Source organism: Gymnoscopelus braueri, assembly GCF_963280865.1.
Source record: "Gymnoscopelus braueri genome assembly, chromosome: 21".
NCBI lineage: Eukaryota > Metazoa > Chordata > Actinopteri > Myctophiformes > Myctophidae > Gymnoscopelus > Gymnoscopelus braueri.
The window spans coordinates 30,367,997-30,389,183 of NC_137623.1; the positions used below are offsets into that span (position 1 = coordinate 30,367,997).

Genomic DNA, 21,187 nt, shown 5'->3' on the forward strand with positions numbered 1-21,187 from the left:
TAGAGTTCGACATATTTGAGCAGATAATATTTTACAGCTTACAGTACCGCCATTGATATTCACCGCCAGCCTATGGCCTGACATGGTACTGTACTCCAACATACAGTAGCCATCTTAAAGGCAAAAATCATCTTAAATACATACCTTGAAGGAGTAATAAGCCTGCGTGAATACAAAACCTGAAAACTGACTTGAGGTCGTCTTGGATTTATACCAACATCCAGGACCAGTTTGTGGTCAAGGCTTGTCAGGTCTAAATGGCATGCAGTTTCAGAAGCTGCTGACATCAGCCAGTGCCTCTGGCAGAGAAGAAAGACCGTCTTTGCTTTGGTAAATATTGAAATTAACAATGGGATTTGACTGTGTAATGGCTAATGAGCAAGCCTCCCACATACAGTATCTCTGCAGATGATGAGACTGAGACTATGTTAGTAAATTATGGTTTAGTCATTTTATAAGACTACGGGTAAAAGTGTGGTGTACAGTTTAGGTGTTGATGTCATACCCACATTAGCTACTCAACCACTATCAACCAAGCTAGGGTTCTACGTATAGGATTTATTTGACCTTACCTCGTATATAGAGGAATAGCCACATTAAATGCAACAATGCTCGACAGACATCGAGCATTGGTCTAATAGAGATTTGTGGAATTTATAGATAGATGTACTAATAGGCATTACTCTATCCCTGGGGTCTTCCAACGTTTCTCAGCCCAGGGACCCCTTAGCTGAGTGATGGAGTTAGAAATATATATGTTTTGTGGACCAGATTGATATGATCTAGAACTATCGATCTAACCAGTCAAAATTAATATAGTGATGTCTTTTTGGGCCTGTACTTTAAACATGCTTTCTGTAACTACTATACTTTCCCTACCAAGGCCATGTAGCTGGCTCCATAGCTATCTGGGGCCGGCTCCATAGGTTTCCAATCAGTAAAAACATGTCTTGGTCAACGCTTTGTGATCTAATGTCCTAATGACCTGTATCTCTGTACACGACCTATATCTCTGTATGACCTGACATTGTCACTAATTTACTCTGTCAGCTGTCACCCTGTCACAGATAAACCTGCCACATGTCCTATGATATCGAAGGGATAACTTGTTTATGAAACCATAAGATGTACACAAGGATACTATAAGATGAACAACAACTTATTATGATGACACCCTGATGCCTGACAGCTCATCCAATATGATCTGACGTCTGAGGGTCTTAACCAATCGTTAGGATCCACCTCATATCTGATGTCCGGACTCCAACTTGTGTATAAATACTATTGCCTGTCTTTGTAATGGCAGAGAGATATTTTTGCTGTACGGTGCCTCGTGGATTGATTCTTTCTCTTAATACAATGTCAACCTTTTAATTTGAGAACCGGCCTGTGTCTGTCTTTGATTTCGTCTCATCCTTTTTACACTGGGTTTTCAGCGGTTTAACTACAAATAGTTTTAATTAACATAGAGTAGGATTTACGACCCTTTATCAACTCTATTAATTGGTCCCTCGAACGGTTAAAGGCCTGTCCGACATTATTATCATAATTATTATTATTATTTTTCTCGGACGGTGCGTTTAGAATCAGCCTTAAAAAATTTAGATTTTTTTTTCTCCCATCTTTCTTTTTCACGGTCGACTCTGAGGGGCTCCGGACGACTCCTCTTCGCGCGAGGACTCTTTCCGGTCAGCTATCTTAGAATTCAGCCTCTTTTTCACATATTGTTTTTGGAGACAAGCGGCTCACAGACATTCCTCAAACGTGTGGGGATTCTCCGTCCAGCTGACTACAAGACACAGGTTACCTTTTGGTTCGGTTCCATGCCTTATATTTTTGACATTGTATTAACTTTAACACAAGGCTCATTTGGCCGTACTTGTATATATACATATATATATTTTTTTAAAGTTATTAGTATTGTTGTTTTTGTTGTTTTAATTAATGCTTGTTGATTGCTTTTGGTGTGCTGCACACAAGAAAGTATGCTCCGCTCTGTATATGTTCATACATATACTGGATCCATACTTTATTTATACAAACATATTTGTTTCATCATTTCCCCGTGGCTCACCCTCTGGGTTTTTGCTGCGAGGTCTTGGTGCTTGCACAAAGGTGTTTGTATAATACGTTCACACCATTAGCCTTTACTTCTGGCCGTATACACCGGTAGCGCTGCTGGTTATACATGATATATTAATAGATTCGTGTCCCTCACCTCCTACTCATTCCTAATACTCAACTTGAGAGGGCTTTGTTGGACGTGTGAGGGCCTGCACAGTTATATTTGATATATGGAACACAGCGAAATTGCGTGTTCCCAAGATAGATGTCAGACTATCTTATTTTATTACAGCATAAGGTTCCAAAGCGGACACTCCTGTATAGGGTCCTGCGTTGACAGCTTATGCTTTGATTGATTATTATTATTTACTCTATGAGTACATGTTTTGTTTGTTTGTTTGTCTTGCATTGTGAGTTACATTGTGCCATTGTTCTGTGCATATAAACTCTCTCTCCATCCAACACCCTGGTCTTATCAAATTCACCTTGGAGTAAACTGCAGCAGCTGGAGCCAAAATTTTTTTCCCCCCGCCGAGCTGTTACTTTTTTTAGATCATTTAAACCTTGACACACACAGATATTTTCCGTGTGTGCCAATCAGAGGGGAATTATTATAGTATCATAATATAATCCAGATACACCATTCAATAATTTTTCAGTTTTAAACTTTAATATTTTGATTTCATTCCATTTTTCTAGAAAACAGCCACTTTTAAATCCAGGCAACCTCTGTATCACTAAACCAGCTCATCCAATCAGCCCTGCATACAGCTCAGCCATTTGGAAATTGCCGATCTACAAGCTCACAAGCTATTTCATCTCAAGCACTTCGCGCTTGTGGATCTGCTATTTTCAAAGGAAAAAATTGTGAATGGGGACAGGCTGCCTATTAAACACTTCTCACGTTGGTGTTTCACTCCACTCCGATACCATTTTTGTTTTTGGTACTTGGACCCAAGAACATGTCAGTGGATTGTGTAGTCTGCTCCGTGAGCACTTTGTTTAGAGATTTTGTCCTGCTTAGGAATTTAAACAAGGAAGATAACCGCCTGCACGGGGTTCAGTGGTGGAAGGTCACAAAGTAAATGTACTCAAGTGCCAAGCCAACCAAATCAAGGTAATATAACACACCCGGGTTACACCGCTGGGCCTTCGCCACCAGCAACAGGAATCATCTACCCTAGCCCACTCACTTCATAAAATTGAAATTAGAGGTTCATATACGTGTCAATATAGTATTTATGAAATAATCTGATACCTGTTACATTTATATTTACCAACGACGATTCAGATTGTTAACCCATTTAGTATTAATCTCTCACATTGGTTGTCCTGTTTTCATTAGTATTAATCTCTCACATTGTTGTCTTGTTCCCATTTATATGGGTCCCACTTTCAATTGTTAACAGAAATTTTACTCAAATATATACAGAATTAGTCCTTGATGTTACAGTATGTGCTCGCACTCCCCATACCACTGTTGTTCACTAATGTTGCTTTGTTTGTGTTTAGTGTCTATCCTCCCTGCTGGTTCTGGGGCCCTGGCCTTGGCTGTACACCCACCTATGACCTATGACGCTGCAGTGCTCTGGATGCCCTCCCCTTCTCTGCTGTGGCACCTGTACCTCCACGACACCCAGAGCGCACCAGCGTATTAATAATAATTGATTATTTGGCATTAATTAGTCCAGTTTCTGATGGGTTGGTTTTAAGTTATATATCTAATGTTTTTTTTTCTTTTCTCGTTAGTGTTTAGTTTTTTATTTTGTTTTGGTAGAGGGGGTTCTGCTTATGGCGACGGGGAAATATTTTCTGGCATAACAGATCCCACCCTTTTGTTTATTTGATCAACTCATCATTTTTTGACTTCATGTTAAAATTCCACCCTATAGTATTTTGTTGTAAAAACCTATGCATGTCTGCTCTTATGCCTCACAGCATCACATACCCCGGAAGAAGGCAGCCGAGATCCATTCAGATACAAATTACTGATTTTTTTTGTGACCCAAGACCGTATGGGATCAGAGGTCAGTGGGTTTCAGGGGGGATCACAATGAGAGGTAAGGTGCATTTTAACATCTTACGCCTCCTGTGCTCCTCTGAAACTTAAAATAAAAATAAAATAATAATAATAATAATAATAATAATAATAATAAAATAAGATTTACACATTAATATGAATCCTGGTACAATTTGCTCAGTCGGTTTAAAAAATAAAAATAAAACATCTTAAGATATTTCGTTAGATTCCCAGAGTACACTAAAATACTCATTGTCAATTTACCCACTACTAAGTATATTAGATAATCAAATTCATCATAGGTTCTCTCAATCCCTTATCCAATACAGCCTCTCACTTCTCCCGTGTCTTATCTGTTTACATTCTCTTGTTCAGAGCTGTTCTCATAACAAAGTAGGCTATGGCTCACAGAGACTACTTTAATACTATAATATTATGAAGGCTTGTTTTGAAAGTTTTTAAACATTTTTTTAATTTATTTTATAATTGATGAAAATATTACCATCTATATATATATTTTTTTCATTTGGAAAGGAGGTAAGAGAAGGGTAGAACGAGCGTAGCCATTTGTGGCTCGAGGGTAGAAAAAAAGTGAACATTCTGAACTTGTGAGGGCCATTGGGCTCAATATAACTTTAACCCATTCCTTCCAATTACCGTGACTCCCTTATAGCAATATCTATCTATATATAATATCAGTTTATTACTGTCCGCCTATCTTATTAATATTATTTCCTTTATTTTGACATCAATCCAAAAGTCACTAATACTAGCCAAACTCCGTTTCTGACTCATGAGCTGCAGATCATGAATCAAAAAGGACAGAGGTTAGATATTAAACTAATAAGACCATACAACCCCTCCATCCACCAATTATTCAACCCAAATTACTCCATTGAGGGATGGGTAGGGGATTTGTCCTCTACAAATTATACGTCCAAATTACTCCATTGAGGGACGGGTAGGGGATTTGTCCTCTACAAATTATACGTCCGATACTCCATTGAGGGACGGGTAGGGGCCTGTTCTACCAATTCGTCCGATACTCCACTAAGAGGGACGGGTAGGGGCCTGCACGTGTTCTACCAATTCGTCCGATACTCCACTGAGAGGGCTTTGTTTGACGGGTGGGGGCCTGTTGTCTTATATGGTTTGTTTTATTTTGACCACTGTAGATTTAAATCATCCATCCATTTAATATATTGAGCTTTAACAATACGTTTTAAATGCCTTAAACAATACATTTTATATTCCATTGCCTTAACCTTCTGTTCTAATTCCTTGAACCATCAGTATAATTATGTTTGCCTTAAAAAATAAGTTTTAAATTCTTTTAAATATTTTGAATATAATTTAAAATAATAAGTAAACCAAACAGGTTAAAATCTTTTTCATTCCAAAATTAGTTTGTCGCTGAAATATCTATGTTCGGTATGTCTGTATGTATTAATGAACGAATGTTTTTTTTTCCCTCATTCTCCAGTCAGTTAGAACAAAGTAAAAATTTCCAAGGATCTGTCAGTGACAAATCATTAAGTTAGCGTCATTCGCCCATCCAAAATGGTCACTCTGGTCTCTTAAAACTCAATTTCCCATCATTCTTTCTGGTCTGAGACTCCATTTCCCATAATTCCTTCAGCAGGAAGTGTTAGCTTTGTGGTACGTTAGAAACGTTTCCATGGCAACGTCATCCTACCAGCTACAGTCTCAAGTGAATTCCATTTAAAACAATTAAATTAACCCTAATAAGATTCAATTTGTTCTATATCAATATTGGGAAACATTAACTATAATATTAAGTTTATTATAAAGTCATTTTTATTTATTTTAAAAGTTTTGAAAGTATTTTATCATTGTAACTTAAGATTTTTTGTGAGCTTGTAGATTTGCTAATTTTCAAAAGCTATTTTTCTGTTTTTATCTCATTTCAATATAATCTTCAGAACAAAGATGTTTATTCCTTATTTTTCATTGTTATATTTTAATTTTAAATATTTTAATTATAAACTTTTTACAGCAAATTCATTCTCTGACACACTATATATATATGGAATATATATTGTGTCAAGAGGAGGGAGTTGGTGAATATTTGATTTAAATGTGAATATGGATTTAAATGTGATTTGCTTAATATCTTTTTGATGTTGTTTTTTGTCCTTTATCATAGTCATTTAACGATAAATACTAACTTACAGTCTTAGTCACATTCATCCATTTCAGATCTTGCCCCAGGAGTCATTGAAGTTTACAAAACCTCCCCAGGGGAGACTGAGGGTCTAAAACTCAGATGGACAACCGTTGTATTATATTTTGCAAATAGTTCTTAACTGTTTTAAACTACTTATGTTTTGTCAAATACATTTCATGTACACTTTCTACACACAGTAATTCTGTGGTTAATTCATTTACAGATTAAATAATCTTCCTGGTTAAATTGAGTGACAGAAGCCTCTCCTCTGCTCAAAGAGGAAAAGTAGGTCCTATACGTCTGTCTGTGTGAGTAAAGAGGCATCACGTGAGTTTTTCCCGCCATAAATTATTTTGCTTAGGGTTAAAATATCTACCCACAGTATTGCTTCAAGGAGAAGTAGGGCTAAAATTCGACTGAGCCTATACACACTTGGGGGCGGGACCTGAAACAACAACAAGCTTCTTGGAAACAAGACTATGTTGGCTAAAGTTCCTGGTGGTACATACATTGTGGGATTTTCAGGAAAAGTTAAAAGTTAAATAAATTCAGATCCTGCCATCCTGCAAAGGGATGGCCTTAAAAATAAAATAAAGAAAGGTTTGACAGATCTGTTTATAATTATAATACCTTATTCTGGGAACTTATGAGGTGATGTCATTTTTCTCATTTAACAGCATATAGAACCCACTTACCATTCTAATTATTCTATAAGTCTATGTAAGATTTCATCCTACTAACGCTGATTATTTACTCATGAAATATAACCATTTGGCTTCCAAATTAATAAACAGTACAGTTTTTTTTAAAGAAGTGAACCCTTATATCTGAATACATAACCATTTGTTTTTGCCCTTATAGTCCTTTAATACAATTTAAAAAGATATTTAAGTCTACATGTATCTGAACATCCGTCTCCTTATATATTATTTAATTAATTACATTTTCTTTCGATGTCATCTTATCTACCAATCTAGCCCACAAGAACTTGGGATTGATGGAGTTAGAAATATATATGTTTTGTGGACCAGATTGATATGATCTAGAACTATCGATCTAACCAGTCAAAATTAATATAGTGATGTCTTTTTGGGCCTGTACTTTAAACATGCTTTCTGTAACTACTATACTTTCCCTACCAAGGCCATGTAGCTGGCTCCATAGCTATCTGGGGCCGGCTCCATAGGTTTCCAATCAGTAAAAACATGTCTTGGTCAACGCTTTGTGATCTAATGTCCTAATGACCTGTATCTCTGTACACGACCTATATCTCTGTATGACCTGACATTGTCACTAATTTACTCTGTCAGCTGTCACCCTGTCACAGATAAACCTGCCACATGTCCTATGATATCGAAGGGATAACTTGTTTATGAAACCATAAGATGTACACAAGGATACTATAAGATGAACAACAACTTATTATGATGACACCCTGATGCCTGACAGCTCATCCAATATGATCTGACGTCTGAGGGTCTTAACCAATCGTTAGGATCCACCTCATATCTGATGTCCGGACTCCAACTTGTGTATAAATACTATTGCCTGTCTTTGTAATGGCAGAGAGATATTTTTGCTGTACGGTGCCTCGTGGATTGATTCTTTCTCTTAATACAATGTCAACCTTTTAATTTGAGAACCGGCCTGTGTCTGTCTTTGATTTCGTCTCATCCTTTTTACACTGGGTTTTCAGCGGTTTAACTACAAATAGTTTTAATTAACATAGAGTAGGATTTACGACCCTTTATCAACTCTATTACTGAGATTAAACTTTTTCATAGATTTCATTGATAGATTCATAGACTTGTTTTACAGCACTAGTATCATCAGTGCATGTTGGATACACGTTAATGTGTATTTTCAGACATTTAATCACTTAAACCCTCAATACTAAGTACTAACTTGACCTTTGGCTCTGTACTTGGTCTGCTTTTTTCCCTCTACACCAAACCTTCTACAACCAAGAGCTTGTAGTGGTTCATGTACAAAAAATAACCCATCACACAAAGATGTGGACCCCTGCTCTATCTATAGTTTTTTTTATTTATTTACTTGCTTTTATTTATTTGTATCTCTGTGTGATTGTCATCCTGTTTTGTTGTATGGACCCTGAGTCTGAAATAAAGATTGAATTGAATATCCAATTCTTGTATTGATGTTCAGTTCAGTTTCCAGAAAAAAATTGAGTACTGAGAAATATATAAAATATGAGACAATTAGAAATAAAACAATGAAAGAACATCAACAACAAAAACACAAGATACTAGTAATTGCGGAGCCAACTCTTAACATGACAGGACAACTTTAGCCTTCTTACAAATGAATCCCGATTGGACAAAATCCTGGACAATGTGTGAGGCTGCATTCTGGAGTAGGAAGTGCCCTTTTATGGAATGCTGAGAATTCCAGGCAGCTCGCACATCAACTTCCGGTTGGGTGTGTACACGGTAGTAGCTACTAGTAGTTAGTCTCTCTGTCTAGGAAATATAAACCAGCAGGAACGTCTTTGTTTACATCAACAACAACACCACACTTTGGTTCCATTCCAGTAAAACAACGGTAAGCACTGTCGCCACGACGGAGCGTTGTCGTTAAAGCGACGTTTTGACACCGCTATCCCCGTTAAAAACCGTTACCCCAGATAACTTCCTCCAACCTTCCATCAGTGTTGCCATGTCGGCTTATTGTAAGCGACTTTGGGCTTCTTTTTCTGTAAAGTTGCTTGGAAAAATTGGTAGTTGCGGTTTGCGTTTTTTGGGGCTTGTTTCTTAAGTGTAATTACTTTTTTAGGCTTGTTTCCTTAATGTTTTAATTATAATTTAAACCGGTGGTTCTCAAATATTTTCATAAATGTTTTGTGACAGAGAGCATTTGTGTGTCGCTAGAATGATTAAAAACATATTCCACATATTCCATATTTTATTGCAAGAGTTTTTGAAAATAGCAGATCTACAAGCTCATAACGCGTCTAAAGTGCTCATGTGGCCTAAAAGTTGCTTCTTTTGGGCTTGTTTTCCTAGACCTCGTTGCTTATTTCTCACAACATCTGGCAACACTGCCATTCTTCTCTCTCTGTCGGTTTGAGCGAAGCGTTTAAAATAGGAACGTGTCGAAACGGGTCGTGGCATCGTCGTCATGGCGTTTCCATGGATTAGCCATGGGTCAAGACTATCATAGATGTATTTTGATCGGTTTTTGACATTTTTATATCTACGATAGTCTTGGGCTGCACCCACCCTCCTCCACCCAGGATGTCCTGCACTTTCACCAGTAAATCCCTTATTTCTCCGAACATGTACAAATGCAAAATATAAGGTGCTTACCCCGTTGCCCCAAATGTTAACTCGGCATTCGGAGTCTTTGTGTGTATTAGTCCATGTTTTTCAATAGATAAGTGTATTCCTCAATGGGCAGTGGTGACGGGGCGCATCTGGTGAAAGCCGGTATTACACTCAATGTAAACAGGAAGTAAACTAGGGGGGGGAATGGCTTTCGGCCACAGACGGGATTAAAACGCATATCTATTAAAAAATACGGACAAATACAGTGCACAAAGACTCCGAATGCCAAGTTAACATTTGGGGCAACCGGTTAAGCACATTAAATTCTGCATTTGCGGGATTTACTGGTGAAGTGCAGGACGCTCTGGGGCTTTCAGCCCAAGACAATCGTAGATATGCAAATCTTAAAATCGATAAAATACATCTATGATAGCACAGCGGGGATTCTCTTTATTCGTTTTGTTTGTTGTTTCTTCCATTGCACACAGAAAATGTCCAAGTCGTTGAAGAAGATAGTGGAGGAGAGTCGGGATAAGAACATCCCCGAGGTGGATATGTGCGACAGAGGGATCTCCAACATGCTGGACGTCCCAGGACTATGTAAGTTCACAAGCAACAGTGGTGGAAGAAGTACTCACATTTTTTTTCTTGAGTTAAAGTATCAATACCACCATGTAGAAATACTCTGTTACAAGTAATAGTCCGGTATTAAAAATTTACTTGAGTAAAAAAAAGTTTGCATAAAAATATACTTTTTAGAGTACCAAAAGTAAAAGTAAAAGTACTCATTATGCAGAATGTCCCATTTCACAGGTTTTCAAAAGTATAAAATCTATTCAAATGGCCGAAATGTATTTAAGGCTGAAGTGGTTAATGTATGTTTTGTAATAATAATCAAGTCTACAAAGTAACTAGTTACTAAAGTTTTCAAATAATTGTAGTGGAATAAAAGTAAAAAATTTGCCTCTGAGATTAGTAGAAGTAAAAGTACTGAAAATTGGAAATACTCCAGTAAAGTAAAAAATACCTCAAAATTGTACATAAGTACAGTACTAGTTACTTTACACCACTGAGTATAAGTGTTTTGTACTTGCTATAGAGACTAGACGCTATAACATCGTCATTTTGCCAAGTCAGTGCAGTTAGTTGTACAAGTGTTTACAGACCTGGACCAGGGCTGATGACGTCACCTTTGGCATGTCCCGCTATAGCTCCTATTTGGGTGAAATATTTCCAGTAGTGGAGGAGCAGCGCGCACACACACATTCATTGTGCATAGCACCCTTTCACATCCACAGTGCAGCTCAGTGTGCATTATAATATTGATAGAAAGTAGCTTACATTTGTTCTACTATTAAAGGAAATAACAAATAAATGAGTGGATGCAGCTGGTGGTTTTTACTAGTTAGGCAGCAGCTCACTCTCCAAATAAACTACAATATCAGCCAGAGAGAATAAATAAATGGGTGAAACTTTATGTGGCAGATTAATACTCAACACCATTATCAATAAAATAGTGTGTATATCGATCCACTGCTTTCTTATAGACGAAACCACAGAGTGCTCCCCTGGCGCAATCATAACTGCGGTGTCAGAATGCACACCGCAGCAGGAGTTTGACACCGCAGCGCCCTGTGGATTCGTCTATAGCAGTGCTGAGGATGCGATCCTTCGTAAGCTGTTTTGCGAGGCCGATTCTAAACATGTCTTCTAAATACAGTTTTCTGAAGAAAAAAAAAACATATGTTGCTCTATCAGTGGTTCTCAATCTTTTTCGTGTCAAGGACCCTCAAAATGATATGTTCTTGGCTGCCGACCCCATCTAAAAATGTTCCATTAACCCCAGAAGCAAAGATTTGAGTGACATTTTTTTGCTTTAAAAAATATATATATTCAAAGATTTGCACACATTTTCACGATTTTTCTACATCTACAAGCTTGCAGCGCAGCACGAAGTGACACGCTGTGAGCTTGTATATCTGCTATTTTTAAATAACCAACCAGTGTGCTATACTGTATATATCTTATCTCTCTATCTCTCTATCACTTTATCTCTCTACTGTATCTCTCTCTCTGTCTCTCTGTCTCTCTCTCATAAAATAACACAGATGCTTTCCCGGTTTTAATTGGTTAAGGTGGCCAATGTGTGAGATTCTGACTTGAAATGGGCAGATGCTCTTTAAAGGGTGCTGTGGAAATATGTTGTATCATATAGATTTAAAACAGGATTCTATTGTTTTAGCACTTTGTGTTGAGTCTTCATTCTTTACTGAATGTTTCAAACTCGTCTCATCTCACATCTTACAAATCTTCATAAATGCAACTTGTAACATTTTAATGTAACTTGAGATGTAAAGTGGTTAGTGGAGTAAAATAGTACAACCATGAGTGGAAATATATAATAAATGAATGTTATACATATACAGTACATAAAAAAGACAGGGCTTGATTAAATGCATACTCTTTACGGCGTGTTTTATATACATGTGTATATGTGTATACGTGGTGTAAGAGGCCTTTGCTTCTTTTCCCCCTTGCAGTTACATTGTCCAACATCACTCAGCTGGTTCTCAGCCACAACAAGCTCACAAGTAAGTTTTTTAATCTCATTTTGCTCTTGTAACATACAGACATACTTTATTTTTGAGCTGTGTAATGCCATTTTCAACCAGTAGGGTGCACCATAGCCCTATCAACTGGACAAACATAATCGAATACAAAGTCAGGTTTGGACTGGGACACCATATCTTACCGGTAAATTAAAGGGGTATTTCACTTTAAAACACTTCCTGGGTCATTTTAACGTCTACTCTGGCTTTTGTGTGCACCCGGCCCTGGACAGTTTTTAAGTTGCTTGATCCGATATTTCGATATTTGATATTCGTTTTATCAGACACTCCCCCGAAACCCACACACACACACACACACACACACACACACACACTCACACAAAACATGATTTGGTGTTCTTACTTGCCCCAAAATGTGTGGATATAGAGGTTTTGTAGCAATTTGTAAGGTGGCCAGTGTTGTCAGGGGCTGACTGTCTTTCAGCAAGGCTGGACTGGGACAAAACATTTGACACTGACATTTAATTGTCTATCTAATCAAGTACAGCAGGGCTGCACATATTGGAACCCTGAATATACATAGGTGAAGTGAATGGGCTCTCCCCAAATCCGCTTTACTTCACCTGTGTGTGTGTGTGTGTGTGTGTGTGTGTGTGTGTGTGTGTGTGTGTGTGTGTGTGTGTGTGTGTCTTGCTTCGAACTCAAATAAGCGCACGCGTGTTCTCACTAAACCTATTTTTATGGCAACCAAGGAACAAAATGTTCACGTGCGGCAAGTCAGACTGTGTGTGTGTGACGTGTGTGTCAGACACAGCGACACAAAGAGAGAGAGACACACACACACACACACACACACACACACACACACACACACACACACACACACACACACACACACACACACACACACACACACACACCCCGTACATTAGGAACGAAGCCATGGGGTGGGAGATCTGTGTTATTTTCGTGTATATACAGTCCTGGTATAGCAAGAGCGATGCAATACTGAAGTAATCAAATGAGCACCGGGTGTTGTGTGTATTTTAGCTTGAGTTATTCACAAATCTTTTGAAGTGGAGACACATGTAAAGGTAGAAAAGTAAATGGTTGTCCTGCCAGACTAGAGCCATGAGCCATTTTTGTGGAAACTTTGAAGAGAATTGGACAACTGCTGTTCTATGAGTTTGTAGACCGCATACATACAGGCTGGCTGGGGCCGGGCTTCAATTATAGTAGAGAAGATACTTGGTGCTTGGGCTCCAATTTTGACCTGCTGTCTTGATGACATTATACTCCCTAATTTGCCGAGACGTGGCGATCTTTGGAGAGATTACACTCATATCTCCATCTCTGTATTTCTCACTGTCCTTTTCTATTAACAGTCGAGATCAAAGATCACAGGGATGATCTCATTAGTGTTGTGTACCCCACCTGCAGGGGTGCACCTCAGGCACCTCAGGCGCATTCATTCCTTGTCTATTGCTCCCAAATATTATACCGTCTGTATGGATTTGACCCATGCAACCCCGCCACCCCAATACACACTGTACACACACATCTACTTTGTTTACTCAGGCAGTTGCCTTAATGCATGACGGGGGGCTTGGTGTCAGTATTGCCATGTCTGCTTATTATAATCGACTTGACTTTGAGATAGTTTTTCTGTAAAGTAGCGTGTAAATCTTTGTGGTTGCGTTTTTTTGGGCTTGTTTCTAAAATGTAGTTGCTTATTTGGGCTTGTTTCCTAATGTTGTTTTAAACCAGTGGTTCTCAAACATTTTCAAGTCAAGGACCACCAAATTAAAATGCCCACCTGAAAAAAAAATTGTGCCAGGGATCCCCATACAAGATGATTTGTGTATTTAAATTGTACCACATTTCAATTGTTTTCACATTTTCTTTCAAGATTTGCTTTGAACATGGCATCCGGATCTACAAGCTCATAACGCGTTGCATCGTTATGAATATAAAAGTCTAAAGTGCTCATATAGCCAAGTCACTTATTTTGGTCGTGTTTTCTTTTTTTGACTCCGGCAACACTGCTTGGTGTAGCTTTTTATCCTGTTTATCCTAGCTCAACTCCCAGTCTTTTTCTTGCCGGGTCTTTGATCTTGCTCTGATGCCTCATGCTTAGGAAAAAAGAAGGGGGAAAAAAAAGAAGCGGTGATGAAGGTAGAGGTAGCGTCGCTGGCTTGTGAACTTTGGGAGGTAGTCAGGAATTACTTTGACATTTGGAAAGTCTTTCATTAGAGCTGCACAGGAGAGAAAAGAGAGGGTGGTCTGGCCGAGAGATGGAGAAACGGAGGGAGAGAGAGAGAGCACTGCACAAGTAAAAGGTTGAGTTCCTTTTCGCTGCCACCCTGCTTTAACATGACTCCACTCTGGTCCATTACCATCAATCCAGCAGACCCTTATCAGCCAGGGAGTGCCATATGGGCCAAGTCTCAACACACATGGCCAGCACAAAATTGTCACCTGTAGAATTGCATAGGGTTAGAAAAATTCCATCCTGTTATCCTATTAGCCTTAATGTCTGATGGTACCACGTGCTGTTTACATTCCTGACTAATAAAGTATTCAATAAATAAAAAAATCCATGGGAAGTTAAGCTTAGGAATTTTGAAAATCCTAATTTAAATGTAATAGTGAGCTTATTTGGGGTAAATGCACACAAACAAGAAATATTAGCTATCATGGCGTTTATTTGGTTAAAACTAAACTGTACGGATAAGATTATTCCCATTATTTCCCATAAATTCCTATTAATTCCCATGGAAAGTTTACACCTTGAATATTGCCAGAATTGTGCAACCCATCTACAGTGTGCCCTCATGTGGTACATGTGGATTTGCTCTTAGCTCGATCTGGCACAGACACATGCACACATGCAAGCAAGCACACTTGCACACGTCCTATGTTCTTAGTGTGTTACATATGTACAGTATGTATACACGGTCACTTTTCTTTCCTGTCCTTAGTGTGTTGCATACACATTTCTTTTATACAGACAGGCATGTACTCGCTGTCAACTGGTGACCCCGGTCAGGTCATATACACAGATAGCCAGATAGAGTAGCCCATATGGAAATCAATAGACCATATTGTACAGAGGACCCTCTTGGTCTACTCTACCGACATACAAGGTCACGTGAGTTGCTGTCCAAACTCATCAGGCACTCCATCTTTATCGATTCAGTACCATTCACTGGTCCACTGAGAGAGAGAGATGGGGCCAGCTACATGGAATTGATTTTTTGACGTCCTAGGTGAACCACGAGGACCCAGGGAGAAAGTCATCTTAAACCAGTGGATACTTGCTCGGGTTAGCAGCACCTTGATGGGTAGTAAACTCTAGGTTCACGATCATACAGTTATAGGACTGGGCTGTCACCTCTGATGCCGTCTATTGCAAGGGCCGGAGTAGACTGTTCTTTCTGAGGAGGCTCAGGTCCTTATCTTTGGCCATTGACCGTGGCTGCTGTTGGTTACTGGTCTGGTTGTCTGTCTGTGCGAATGATCTCCCCGCGCTTGGTAACGTTACATCGCGGATTCGCGATCTAAATTTAACGCGAACAATATTTCTTCTTTTTTGGGTTGCCAATGCGCGACCCCAACGGCACCTGGGTCGCGACCCATAGTTTGAGAACCGCTGTTCTAATGGCTAGGGCCCTCATCTTTGTGATTGCTTGCTGGGGGTGGGTCACATTAATGCAACCTGAACAGGCTGGTCAGGATGGCTGGTTCCGTGGTTGAGGCTACCCTGGATGGTCTGGAGGAGGTGGCGAAGGTGCGTATAGCGAGGAATCTGAATGCAATCATGGACCTCTTTTGGACCTCCTTTTGAATATTTATATTTCTCATGCTTTTATTCAGTTACAAAGAACTCCCTTTTTGCCTTGCAAGCCTTGCTAGGCAAAGGACCGCTGTCACAGAATGAGTGTTTCATTTCCTTTTCACGCGTAGCCCATTTAATTTCTCTTACCTAACGTCTTGATTTGTACTGCTTTCGACGTGCACTGACTGACAGCGGCGAGAGAGTTATCGATTTTTACTAGCCGTTTAGTCTAAACTTTGAGTCCCCCTGAAGGAAAGTTTTCAGTTCCGGTTTCTCAGCGTTGCACTGAGCGTTGGATACAATGTCGTGACAACACATGCGCACACACACACACACACACACACACACACGCCTTCTGTAGAATGGTACCCCCCCCCAATGCAGTATCAGTATGCCGGGGCCTCACCTCCTGAGTGCTCATCCGCCCAGCGGCATTCACATCAGGGCCTGTTTGTGTACACTCTCCCTTCATCCCTCTCTCCCTCTGCGTCCAGCCATCCATCCGGCCATCCTCCCCCTCTCCCTCCCTCCCATTGATCAGTGGCATAATCTGATAGAAACATCTTCCTCTCTGTTATCACCCCATCGATCTCTGTCCGCCTCTCCAGCCAGAGTCTTGGGGGAGGGGGGAGGGCGAGGGGGGGACTGATGAAGGAATGGAAGGAAGGATGGATGGATAGATGGAGGTTAAGGAGTGAGAAACAAAAGTCTGTTCCTGCCAAGTGACTGCGGCGTGCCGTTAATGTCAGAGCGTCTAATTGAGCCATCAAAAGGGAAGACACTTTGTTAGTGGCCCCACAGGCTGAAGATGATTAGCTCGTTATGAGGACATGAGAGCAGTGGGGACAGTGTGGGTGGGTTTTCAGGGTACCTTTGGATGAAAGGGTCACAGAGAACCTGTACGAGACACAATCCCTATGTTGCTTGCAGTTCAGAGAGAGAAGTGGTGAACGAACAAAGCGCAACCAGAAATAACTGTCTGAGATATAATTAGTGTTAAGAAGAAAGGGCTCTGAAAACGCAACTTGACTTTTTAAATTAATTTGATTAATTTGGTTCTTCCGGAAGGAGCTATAGAATGTCTAGAATCTCAAAGAATGTAGCAAAGACATCTTTTATCCCAAATGACATTACCTTAATGAATCCTTTACCTAATTTTTTTTAACCAATTCTCCACAGGGAATTACATTTTTTAACTGCTGCGGAGTCTATTATGTTGTCCTTTGACTGTGTCGTTCGTTGTATTGTTTCCTTGTATTGTCAAGTCCCGATTCTTTTATTTCCACATCCGGGGAAACTTGAGACAGTTCTAGAGTATGTAGAACACGAAAAATCGGATTATGTCCAGTTAATGATGTGTTTGGGAATCATACCAAACTACTATGGAAAGCATTGCCAGATATACTGTACATGTACATATAACTGCACATTTCTTTGAAGTAATTTTTTATACTAGGCCAATGCCATTTGGGAACGATGCCCGTTGGGAATGAATGCCCCTTGGGTTATGTAATACCCATTGTACCTGTTTTCAGAGTACGCGTTTGTACCGTCTGTCTGTCTGTGACCCTTTTATGTGTTCAATTCATCACCAGGCCATAGAACATTAACACATTAATACATGTCATCAACAAATTCAAATATCTATATTTACAGAGGAGAAAAAGGAAAACAAAACGGCGGCATCGTATGACCCCTCATTCTGTTGTCCTTCTCTCTCTGTCTTCCAGCGGTCCCTGCAAACGTCTCTGACCTGAAGAACCTGGAGGTTCTCAACATGTTCAACAACCAGATAGAGGAGCTCCCCACCCAAATCAGCAGTCTGCAGAAACTCAAACACCTCAACCTCGGGTGGGCATCACTGTGTGTGTGTGTGTGTGTGTGTGTGTGTGTGTGTGTGTGTGTGTGTGTGTGTGTGTGTGTGTGTGTGTGTGTGTGTGTGTGTGTGTGTGTGTGTGTGTGTGTGTGTGTGTGTGTGTGTGTGTGTGTGTGTGTGTGTGTGTGTGTGTGTGTGTGTGTGTGTGTGTGTGTGTGTGTGTGTGTGTGTGTGTTTTGGTGGGATGAGGGAGATCTTTGAAAGTCTTTGAATATTTTTTTCTTTTTTGGAAAAATAACGACATGTCAGAAATAGGGTTGCCAGGCTGAGTGGTTAAAACGAAAAGCTGCCACCGTTTTTTTTATTTTATTTATTTATTTATTTAGAGTAGCCAATTATTCTCCCCTCCCCCCCGTTTTTCTCCCAATTTAGTTGTTGTCCAACTAAACCTCATACTTGCTCACCTTCCAGTGAGGAGCTGCCACTGGGAGGACGTAGCGCCTCTGTCCTACTCTTACCATTCAAGACCCCCCCCCCCCCGTTGACAGGCACTGCCCCAGCTCATAGGAGTTGCTCGCGTAGCTACAAATATCGCCCTCCCTGCTTCCCTCGCTCGAAACTGGCCTGTTGTGTTTGGCCAAGCAGGTGTAGACCTACTGTATTTTTAATCAGTGAAGAGAACATTTCTTTAAAAAACAGATATGAGGCACATTTTCTCAATGGCCACAACTACTACTAACCATGTGCCGCAAAGGAATAATGAGAGTAAACTTACAATGCCATTTATTGACCGCTGGGAAATTCAGTTTTACAAGGCCAGCACGGGAAACGGTGCATACGCATTCATTCTGTTCAATTCAATACAACTTTATCAATCCACAAAGGCAATTAGATTTTTACTCCGCCCTGATTTGGACCAAATAAAAACAGGCAGGAAACACACATATTGTAAGAGCACAAGAGCTGTTTGGGACAATGTTGTACTGTGTGTATACTGTATATACATTATTGTGCTTCAAATATCTATGTATTCACAAAACCTCTGTGTCTGTCTGTGTACGTTGTCTCTAGGGCTGTGGATCTTGTGAATCTCACGTTTCTCAATTCGATTCCGATTCTTGGGATCACAATTTGAGTAAAAAAAATAAATCAAGAGAAGAATCGATTAAAAAAAAAACTATTGTCATAAAAAATTATTCCCAATCAGTTTTATCTAAACTATTTCAGTCATATTGTTTTCATCTGGACTTTAACAACCAAGTGTAGCCTATAATTTCCAACAGCTCAAACAAAACATTTTATAATACCAGAGAGGGTTGTGTAAAAATTCTTGGCTTTGATTGGAATTAGATTAGGTGTAGTTCTATTTGATGCAGAACACATACAAATACATCATTGGCACATACCCTCTTACCCAATGTGTCTAGACAATATAGTTACTCTGCATGTGTGCAATATGTAGCCTCCCCAAGCTTACCGTGCCTACCCTCGTCGCAAAGGTCAAACATGGGTCTGACAGAAAGAGACAGCATGCCCAAGCCTGGACATGCTTAGATGCAAAAAGACACGCGCTACTAATGACCAACAGCCCAGTGATATGGAGGATGAGACTAGTCATGATGGGTCCACAGTAACTCGAAGGTCCCCACCAAACGACCACTGGTAGCTGGAATGTGCTCTGTGATTTGCCCACCGTGCTGGACAGCCACGGACCAATCAGATGGACAGAGAGCTGGATGCCATTAGCCAATCATTTGTCGAGGCTGGCACACTAGATTTGCATAGGACAGGACACAGTCATTTGTCGGGAGTGGCACATTAATTATGCATAGCACAGGACACATTACACACAGCAGATACCATGGGATGTAACAAGGGGGCCGAGAAAAAACAACAGCGTATCATCATTGCATTGGAGGGAAGCAGATCTACAAGCTCTCAACATGTCGCGCTGCATTAGTAACACACAAAGTAATTTTTTAATGAAACGCGAATATTCAAATATTTATATTCCTGTTTGAATCCCATGGCATCGAACAAAGCTTCGAAGCTTGGATGTAAATCATGGGTCAGCTCTAATGCGCAGTCGGTACTGTGTACTCACAACAACCTTGTGAGGTCAATTCTGACTCAAGCCCATGGCAAGTCATCTTACTTTTTCTTTCTTTCTCTCTCTTTCGTTCTCTCACCCTCCCTGTACCTTTCCTGTCTCTACTATCCATTAAAAGCTGAAACACCCCCAAAAGCTGGTTTATAACCTTTACACATCCCTTGTGAGCCTAAAGTAAAGAACTGAAGGCTGTGTTTTGGACATTGTTCCCATTGTCTGGTGCACGCTGTGTTGGTGTTAGGGTGTGACAAGCCACTTTGGGTTATATCTGGAGTCTATGCTATGTTCATTTAGCCCCCACTGTGTGCACTTAAGGCTAAGATTTTGTTCTCCTGACCACTGAAACTGGTAGGGGGATAGCAGTCCCTCTCCTGGCAAAAGGCTTTTATTGTGTTCTCTGAACACAAGGCTATCAGGGATTCGTTGTTGTTTCATTGTGTAAAAAGTTCACAGTAATCAGCCTCCCGCGGTAGAAAGCCGGTGCCACTTTTGGAACTCGCCCCTTCTGGGTTTTTTGTGTAGCTGTGCATACAGTTAATCTAACATGGTTAAAATGGAGTCTGAAGTTACAATGCATTTGTATAGGAAGGGGCGTGTCTGTTTAAAATCTAAATACTGAATCAAGCAACTTAAAAACGGTCTGGGGTGCTCACAAAAGGACCACGATTAAACAATTGTCCCAAACATGTTTGAAAATAAAATATCCCTTTTAATATATTATTTTAATATAGTCTTGAATTTAGACACAGGATGCAGTCTCTAGGCCTGAAACAATGATTACATAATCGCCTAATTGCAATTATTTGAGATAATTGCAATAATGTTTTGCATAATCGTCATCATTTGTTGACGATGATGTTGATTTCTTAAAAATATATATATAAAAAAAAAAGCAGATCTACAAGCTCAAAACGTGTTGCATAGTGACGTATTTTGAGCTTGTAGATCTGCTTTTTCCACTATTCATATAAAGTTATCAAATTATGTAAGTTATTTGTCATATCTGGCCTGCGCACCTTTTTGTTGACAAAGCGTACAACCGAAACAGAAATGTTTATTTTTATTCATAACATTACAATGTTCAATGACGGAAAAAAAGAATTCAATCGTTAATCGCAAAACAAATTGAGCGACAATTAATCGTCGAGTAAAATTTCACCATTGTGACAGCCCTATCAGTCTCTACCTGTGCCTAAAAGTGTGTGTGTGCAGAGGGTTGTCGGCATCCTGTCAATGTCATGTAGGATTAGGAAGGGGCTGGCCCTTGCCATTATGTGGTTTGGTATTGACTCACTGA

General features: G+C 39.8%; 1 protein-coding gene across 2 annotated transcripts in view; it reads left to right on the forward strand.

The window, feature by feature from the left end:
- rsu1 (Ras suppressor protein 1) overlaps positions 1 to 21,187 on the forward strand; it is a 62,456-nt gene that overhangs the window by 1,634 nt on the left and 39,635 nt on the right. Inside the window, exons 1-4 of one of the 2 annotated variants that reach the window (XM_080418366.1) lie at positions 8,691 to 8,834; positions 10,045 to 10,156; positions 12,097 to 12,147; positions 17,695 to 17,815. In XM_080418366.1, the coding sequence (XP_080274492.1) occupies positions 10,048 to 10,156; positions 12,097 to 12,147; positions 17,695 to 17,815 (281 nt within the window). In that variant the 5' untranslated portion in view covers positions 8,691 to 8,834; positions 10,045 to 10,047. Of the gene's footprint in view, positions 1 to 8,690; positions 8,835 to 10,044; positions 10,157 to 12,096; positions 12,148 to 17,694; positions 17,816 to 21,187 lie in introns of those variants that run through there. The other variant, XM_080418365.1, reaches the window with a different exon arrangement.